Source organism: Daktulosphaira vitifoliae, unplaced genomic scaffold, assembly GCF_025091365.1.
Source record: "Daktulosphaira vitifoliae isolate Bord-2020 unplaced genomic scaffold, ASM2509136v1 Scaffold_5, whole genome shotgun sequence".
NCBI lineage: Eukaryota > Metazoa > Arthropoda > Insecta > Hemiptera > Phylloxeridae > Daktulosphaira > Daktulosphaira vitifoliae.
In genome coordinates this window covers 25,131,725-25,140,930 of record NW_026099576.1, presented here as the reverse complement: position 1 = coordinate 25,140,930, position 9,206 = coordinate 25,131,725, and the positions used below count along the sequence as shown (strand labels likewise).

General features: G+C 40.8%; 1 protein-coding gene across 1 annotated transcript; it reads right to left on the bottom strand.

The window, feature by feature from the left end:
* Nucleotides 1–693: 693 nt before the first annotated feature.
* LOC126908259 (uncharacterized) lies at nt 694–2,605 on the bottom strand. The gene is made up of 8 exons (XM_050690173.1): nt 2,329–2,605; nt 2,057–2,116; nt 1,900–1,992; nt 1,753–1,830; nt 1,591–1,671; nt 1,493–1,534; nt 1,362–1,430; nt 694–1,298 (listed from the first exon to the last, which is right to left on the bottom strand). The coding sequence occupies exons 1-8, from the start codon at nt 2,498–2,500 to the stop codon at nt 694–696; spliced, it is 1,200 nt and encodes a 399-aa protein (XP_050546130.1). The 5' UTR covers nt 2,501–2,605.
* Nucleotides 2,606–9,206: the final 6,601 nt, after the last annotated feature.

Below are 9,206 nucleotides of genomic sequence, written 5' to 3'. Positions count from 1 at the left end.
TTCTCTTAGTTTCTCAATGAACACCTTCGCACAATTTTCTCTACGATATAGCTCCATACGATCCAAATTTTCATCGTATGAACATTTTATAAAATAAGAAAAACTATGCGGTTAGTGAATGCTAATTTTGTTTGAAAAAGATTGTGCCGGATTTGGATCGCATGTAGCTATAGGTTTTAATATCGATTCATAATCGGCGTAGATGACAAATTCGACGGGAATTGTTTATTATAATTTTGAAATTTCATGATGTTTTTGGGTGGCTTTGGTACAACCGTTTTTACACGCATACAATTTTCAAGCTGGTGTTGTTTTAGTTTTAATTCCGAATAAAAGAATAATAGACAACCATCACATAAGAACTTACGGGAGTTATGTTTGGAGAGCTGTGTGGATACCAATCGCTCTAGATTAGAAATACAACAGAAATTTCCGAAGGGTTTATCATTTCTATCTATAAACAATAAATTAACGTGTTTGCTACGTTTATATTCGGTTAAATGTAATGGACCCGCAATTTTTTCATTAGCATAAGTGTAAACATTTATGCTTATATTATTATTTTTTTCAAATTTTTTGATTTCTGAAAGAGTTATAGGTGAGTTAAATCCCGTAGTATTTAACACTGTATTATAATGTGGATAAGAATCGGGCTTACTCCTATCCACACCACGCGATTGAACCGGATATAAACTAGCAACCACGNTAAGAATCGGGCTTACTCCTATCCACACCACGCGATTGTACCGGATATAAACTAGCAACCACAGCCCAAAAAAAACAATCTTCCCCCTCACATTCTATGTTTGTCAAAGCATTTTTACGAAGTAATTTTTTTGGAATTACCGTATTACACCCTCCCCTTATAGGATCATATTTAAAACAGTTAATATCCAAAAAAATTACACCCCTGAAAACCCATCCGCTCCCACGCGTTTCAACCTCTTCGGACTTATTCTGTAGCAGATGTTTAATAGTAGTAATCCACTCGGAAATACTACTTGATGGTGTTAAAACAAAAGGAGAAATCGAAAGTGTTTGTGTAATTGTGGGTACTTCTAAATTAGCACTACTATTGACATTAATTATTTTTTTATAAACTGTAACTAAATCTAAAGAAGTCTTTACCGCAATATGTTTTTTAATTGAATTCTTCCACACATCTTCAATGTCCGACGCATATCGTTGAATGAATTCGGGGATAGTAAACGGATCTATGTTTTCAATTCTATGTACAACTATATTGCCCGAAAAAACTGATTCTATTACTCTCGCACGCGATTTTTTTGCACAATCATCTGTAAATGAAAAATAATTTTTAAAACACAATTTCGACACTATTATCAAGTTGATTTTCTTACTATTCGGTATCGATTGTTTAGTTTGCTGCGCGTGTGGAATACCTGTACCAGTCATTTCATTTTCTACGCCTGATAACGATAATTATTAATTAATATTAAATTTTATTTTTAATTAATGAATTCTCACTTACATACATCTTCAAATTCAATATCTTCTGAAAATCGCTCGATCCCTGAAACATAATTACATGATTATTATATATACATGCGTTTTCACTTTTATACTTACAGTTTTTACTATCCCCAGGATATACATTCACTATTTCTACATCTGTTGGTGTCGGATCAATTTTTTTAGCAGTTTCAAGTACTATAATAATAATAATAATAATAATAATAATAACGATAAAATAATTAATTATTAATTTTTAATATTTATAATCGAACTTACAAAAATCGTCGTCACTGTCTTTACCGTCAGAAAAATTATTACCCGTCTTCATATTTTTTTTTCTAATGAATTCTTTTACTGTTTAAAAGTATAATGTTAATAAAAAATATCATAACATTAAAAAAATATTTTACAATCTTAACTTACAGAGTTCATCGTCACTGTTATTGAAAAAATTGTTTTCATCATTCTTGATTTTCTTTTCGTTTTCCATATGATTGATACAATCGATTCTACTATCTATATTAAAAAAACAATTGAATAAAATAAAAGTAATAAATAATAAATTTAAAAATATACGTACTATTTTCTTGGTAGTGTTTAGAAGTACTTGCACCGTAATTTAATATACTCTGAACATCACCTAAATTAAAAATTTAATAATAAATAATATCAATAAATTACATATATAGCGTATACACTATTTTTCTGTTTCTATCATGAATTTGAATTAAATAACAATTATTCAAAAAATAATTTAAATTAAAAATTTAAGTAACAAATAGAATATAATTTAATGTAATTTATATTGAAAATTTATTCATTTGAGTAATAAATACAATATAATTTACTAACCTTTCAGAAAATGTACTCGTTGAACATGTCTTTTAACGTTATCTTTTCTCGAGAATTTTTTATCACATAAAACACAATCATAAAAATCATTTTTATGTACAGTATCGGCATGACGTTTTAAATCCTTTGAAAAATTAAAAGTTTTACAACAAACACTACATGTGAAACTCATGTTGATGATATCTGATAACTAAAAACACTGGATGATATCGAAACAACAACCAAATCACTATTAAACCGGTACAGGACATTTTTCCTGTTTTTAATTGTTATATTTTTGCAAATGTTAGCAATTTTACTACTATCCCTAGACGCCGATGGTTTTCTCGGAATTTTTCTTATTCGACTTTTTCACCTGATTAATCACAACCATCCAACTCACCATCCTAGTTGCCGATCGTTTTCGCAGAATTTTACTTATTCGATGTTGCAATATGTTTAAATGATACAATTGTATTTTATTTTACAACCTTTTTTGTATACTAGATGATTCATTTTATTTTACAATCTTATATTTCCAGACAATATGTTGCAATTTATAATCTTGAGTTTTTAATTTCTAAAGATTTCTCACGTAATTTATTCACAGCATGATCAGGATTTTTTCCAGTAAATAAAACACGCGTTTCTTTAAATTAAACGAGAGTAATTTATTAATCATTTAATTGTACATATAATTATTTCATTTTTTTTAAAAAATACAATATTTATTTTAACACATATTTCTATTAAAAAATAATTAGTTATAAGAACATTATATCGTAACTAGAGGTGTGATCTTTTCTTCCGTTGCATACAAGTTTGAGATTTTCATCGATTCCTTTGTTTAAATCTTCACGAGTGAATGTAAATCTTGCGGGTAAATAAACTTGAAATGACGGTTCATTATCAAGTTTTACTTCAGCCACTGGAGTCTCATTCGAGTATTTTGATTTTATCACGTACAGTCCCAGAACCTTGTATTCTACTCCTATTTTAAGATCAGACACACACATTCTACGTTTATTTTTCATACCATTCAACCAATCTTTATTTATCATACTCATCTAAAATTTAAAATACACATATCATTGTAAAATAATAAATCTTGTGTTTTAATATGAATTATTAAAAAACTTACTTTTATCTGTGGATGATAGTCTTCAAATTATCCTCACGTTGATCACGTTATTTTACAAACTTCACCGATTACAAATCAAAAATTACTGAATTTTATTAAAAGAAACTATAGTTTTTATACCAAAATAATAACGTATATATAACAACTATTAATGGAGGGAGATAATATTATTTCAGAACGCATATAAATTTATTGCGATCATTTATTAATGAAACGTTTTTAAAGTGTGGCGGTAATAACGTGATAAGGGTGGCGCTAATAATTTTGAAAAGTGAGGCGCTGTAGGAGATTATAAGTGAGGCGCTATTATTTGTTATCAAATTGAATTTTTATTTTGATAAGGGAGGCGCTAATAATTTTGATAAGTGAGGCGCCGGAGGAGATTATAAGTGAGGCGCCGGGGAGATTATAAGTGAGGCGCCGGAGGAGGCGCAAGTGAGGCGCCCCCACAAACACACATCAACGTATTCCAGAAACAATGTTACTATTATCAACGTTAAACGCATACCAACACCGCGACTATAAATAATTCCCTATATACCCCAATGACCTTGGCGACGTCATCACAATGTAATATCACATTTTACCAAATTACAAAAGTTTAATAATGAATTTTTCAGTGGGCCAAGATCCCAATTAATTAAATTGTTTTTATTTATAAACGTCTCTATTGCCTCCCTTATATTAAGTTCTTTGTAATTATTTACGTTTTTAATTAGTTTTATAGTTTTAATGGAGTGATTATGTGTCAATAAATTTTCAGCCATTGGAGATTTCTCAACTACTTGATTTTTAATGTTAAGTGCTCTTTAAACATGACTCCCATATTTCTAATTGTTTGTCCTACGTAACATTTTTTACAACTTTCATATTGTATTTATAAATGCCTGATTTACCCCCTTCTTCTACCTTATCTTTAGGGTTACCTAATAAATCTCTTAAATTATTACTCTTAGATGTTACTACGGTAATACCAACATTTTAAAAAAATCTAGCTAGTCCATTTGAGATCACCAGATAATATCAAATAGGTGATTTAATTACTCTTTGTTCCTCAGTGAGTGCACTAGCTGTCCTTCTTTCTATATTCCGCTTTTGTGTTTGGACTAATTTTGAAATTATGTCTCTGTTATACACATTAAATCTAGCTATTTCTTTTATAACCACCAGTTCTTTATCAAAATCTATTTTATTATAAGGAATATTAATTAATCTGTAAAATATACTATTAAAAGTTGCCAATTTCTGTTGCCATCTGTGGTTCGATTTTTTCAGAATGTACCAGAACGTGTGCATGATTTTCCGTTAAATTTCAAATTTAAGTTCCCCCTCTGCACTTTTTACTAATAAATCCAAATTTTCCATCTAATTCCTATTCATATTTGAATTTTTTGTGGCTGTTTAGTTTAATATTTTTTAGTTTTTAAATTGATAATATTATTGATATAGTTTAATTTTATTTAACTAATTAGCCATAAGTGACCGATATTTATTATATAATATATAATTTTGAAAATACTACATAAGTTATTTTTTGGCTTAGTTTTATTAAATCTTTACATAAATAAATTTTTTAGATACAATTTTAAAAATAAAAACGTTTCATATACAAACATATGTGCCCGAATCCGCGCGGGATTCAATAGAAGTGGTACATGGGTTGGCTGATAAGCATCAACAGCCTATACCGGTACCATCGGGATCCATCTCCATTATAGAGAGGCTCATTAGGGCTGGTAACAGAAAAGGTGGCTCGACCCATCCTGAGAAGATGGTCATGATGCCGCAATCTCCCGAGGGGATTGGTTGGGGAAGGAGACTTCCCCAGTGCCTTCCAAGGATTTGGCATCTTCATCGGAGGACACACCGCAGGAGAGGCTATTGCCTATGCCGTTGACTCCGCGTCCGTCAAAGAAGACGGCCAAAAAAGCCAAGCTTATGGACTACTCAGCGGCCGACCTATTTAATGTAGACGGTACGCCTAAGAGGGACCTTCCGCCAAGCGAGATCCTGCTGAGTGAAGGTCTGCTACTTGCCAAGGAGCAGGCCCAAGCGTCTTTCCCCCTTTCTTCTTCCCGGGGGGAGCCTTCTTTCCAGGCCCCCCCTTTGTCGTCGGCGCCTTTAAGACCGGCCCCACACCCGGACAGTCCTTGGCCTGGTGCCCCTCCTTTTTACAGGAGAAGCACCCCTTGGACCTGTCCGGTCCCTTGCAGGTCTGCGCCACCTCCCCGTGCTCTAGGCACCTGTAGCACCTCGGACCCTTGTCGCCAAGGATCCTCAGCCTACAGGTGACCCATCCAACGCGGATACGGGCGAGATCTGCGAGGCGAGGGGCCAGCCTTGCCGGCACCTTCACCCGGGCGTATCGCCCTTTGCCGCCGGAGTTCTCTCGGACCACGACGGGTCCGATTTCCGGCGGCGACTTGTCCTCCGGACGGCGGAGGGCGTCCAGCAGTGCGCTCTGCACATCGCCCTACTCCGTCCATTACTCCACGTCCAGGAGCATGACGGGCACTGTCATCACCGGTCGGTGGACGCGCACGTCATGCTCCTTCAGGGCGCCTTTCAGGCTGTCAGCTAAGCTGTCAGCCTGGGCGCCCGATCTCCAGACCTCCAGCTAGACGGCTCCCGTACGGATCCACCTGGTGCCCGCCAATGGACCCCAAGGGCGTTGAGGTCAACGGCAGCCATCGCGGTCTTTATGACCGCGGCGTACCGTTGCCCCTCCTTGAGTGGTCCAATCACCAACGCCTCCGTCCTCGGAACTTTTACCCTAAGCTGGGCGGCAGTCGGGCCTCGGGACAGTGGCGGCGGCTTAGACTTGGGCCCACCAGGGACCTCCACTTTGGGAGCCGCTGTTGCTCTCTCCACTCTCTTGGCCCCCCTCCGCTTTACCACCTCTGTCCACAAGGTGGCAGGAGCGGGGTCTGGAGAGCTGTCAGGAAGAGCTGGACAAGGAGGGGGTGGGGCTGCACTACTTGAGGGCAAGGGCGCTGTGATGTCCGCAGGTGGACACACATCGTTCTTTGCCGTCCCCTCCTTCTTCTTCTTCCCTTTCTTCCGCCGCTTTTTGCAGCAGGGGAGTGTGCCCGCTCCTACGGAGGGAAAGGGACGTGACCCCGACGGCCGTAGATGGTGGGTCATAAGTGTCCCACCAGCAGTCCGTCTGGGACGACACGTTGACTTTGGTCACCGGAGCACCAGGATCTGTTGTCGGTGACTCCCGCTCCGGTGTGCGAGTCAGGTGAAGATCAGCGAGGACCCTAACACTGTCTATGAGGGCCCTTGCCATCTTGACCACACGGCGTTGCGGGGAGTACACCTCCAATACGTCCTCTAGTTGCCCTGCTTATTCTCCGAGGAGGGCCAACCCAGCCGACAGCACCTCGTCGGACCGGCCAACCACCCTATTTGGTGACCCGTCGGCGCTAAACAAGTCCAGTGCTGTCAGGGTACCAACCTTTTTGGCCAGTACCGGCGCAGGCGTCTCCGGCATGGGGATGGCCACGCTAGGTGGGGTGTCCTCCAGCGTAATGGTGGTGGGTTCGAGGGACGGGGAGATCCCCTTCCTTTTGGGACGGAGAGAATCGTCCTCCCCCAGATCCGCCACCTCTACCACACTGTCTACCACATTGGTCTGACCCAAAGGACCCATCCTTGTAGAACCACCCCTAGACGCGCTCCGCAACCTCTCCAATATGGAGGGTTTTGGAGACGCATCCAGGGAGGTGGCCGATGTCAGTTCCGTTCCAGTATCCAGGCTGTCCATTGTCAATATCCTCCCGGCTATTTCACCGGTGGGAGTGGCTTGGTCACAACCACTCCCTGCAGTCGCAGTACCAACCACGTGGTTGGCTGCAGGAGCCTGCCTCAACACTCCTGCATTTACTGTGTATTCGTTTGATAACGACACCTGGTGGGTACACCCCCCACCAACCGCCGGCACTGAGGCATCCGAATCCCCTGATGCAGTAACCTTTTTCTCCATATTTTCCATTATTCATATAAAATAATTTTTTGAGGGGGCTGCCCTCATAGCCAGTCCCTCCGGCCAGTGAGTGGCTAACTACACTGGTTGCGTTGCCATATATCTCCATTCTCGCCCAAACGCTACCGCTTATTCGTCCATAAAGGCTTATTTCACGGCTACCCTGTATATCTACAGGGCTAACAAGCGTTTGGGCGGCTCGCTGCCCGCGACCGCTCAATCGTCAGTCCAAATTAATGGACTGCTTATTTCGCGGCTAACCTGCATATCTGCAGGCCGTTCCTCTATCCGCAACCTGAGGACGCGCCCGATTCCCCGAGCTAGGGAAACTGCGCCCGTGCCGACGTTTCGTAGCCCCGTAGAGCCCGATCATGCCGACACTGTAGCGCAGCGCAACGGGTGAATAAGCGGACCTTTTGGCAGCCAAATTGAAGATGGCCCTACAGGAGATGGACGTGCGGGTTCACCGACCTTCGATGACCTGCACTGTCCTTCTCCTGGACGTGGAGGAGTGGCAGGAGGAGCGAGACGTGCACCGAGCATTTTGCACCGCCCTGAAGTCTCCTGACAGAGAACTGCCGCCGCACGTGGGACCAATCACGGTCCACACGAATACCGGCGGAAAAGGGTGGTATGCGAGGTGCGAGGTGCCCCTCAAAGTTGCCCATCGCCTGACATCGATTAACCGAGTACGGTTAGGTTGGACATCCTGTAGGCTGAGGATTCTTGATAAAGGTCCTCAGTGCTACAGGTGTCTGGAACGTGGGCACATCGCCCATGCTTGTAAAGGGCCGGACAGGTCGAAGGCCTGTTTCAGGTGCAGGAAAGAGGGGCATCAATCAAAAGACTGCCCCAGCCAAAAAGTAGGTCGGGACCAAAATTCGACCGTCAGTTGTGATGATAGCATACCCCCACCTCCACGTGGTCAAATCCGGGCAACGGACCCTTTAGTGGGGTCCGGATAACGGGGGGGGCTACGCCGTGCTAGGATTCGGCTCTGGTGTAAACCTGGGCCGTATCTCAGCGCGGTGATATGAAGATGAAGGCGACGTGGGCCACCCCGAAGCAATGCCTAACGGCAGTTCCGGGGCGGTCCACATTAAGTCGAAGAGGAGGAAAAAAATAAAGGGTGGTGGGCCATATGTGTCCCACCTGCAGGCTATCTGGGACGACGCGTCCTGTTTGGTCGCCGGGGTTCCAGGACCAGTAGCCGGCGACTCCCGCTCCGGAGTGCGCGTCAGTTGGAGATCGGCGAGGGCCCTAACGCTATCTATGAGGGTCCTTGCCATCTTCACCACGCGACGATGCGGGGAGTACACCTCCAACCGGGGCAAATCTAAACATATTAAATACGGAATTAGCCAAAGAATACAACATAAAAAAGGTTGAAAATATGCTAATAACCGGAGCAGATAACAAGCCCTTGGATTTAATAGGAAAAACTATTATTCAAATCGTCATTGACAACGAGCAGTTTGATGTAGACGTCTATGTTGTAAATAACTTAATAAGTTCGCTCATATTGGGAAACAGATTTCTATTCAATAATAAGGCTCATATTAACTTTAATTCAAATTTGATGATTATAAAAAATATTATAACTACGAAAATATACAACGCCGACCAAGTCGCAATAAAAAAAAACAATACAAATAACGTAAACAGTAAGAACGTTATTTCTACTCTCTCAACACAAATAGCCGCACAGAATAAATTTGCTGACAACACACGTTTAGCAAAACTATGGGTGGTCTTCGAAAAATATCAAAG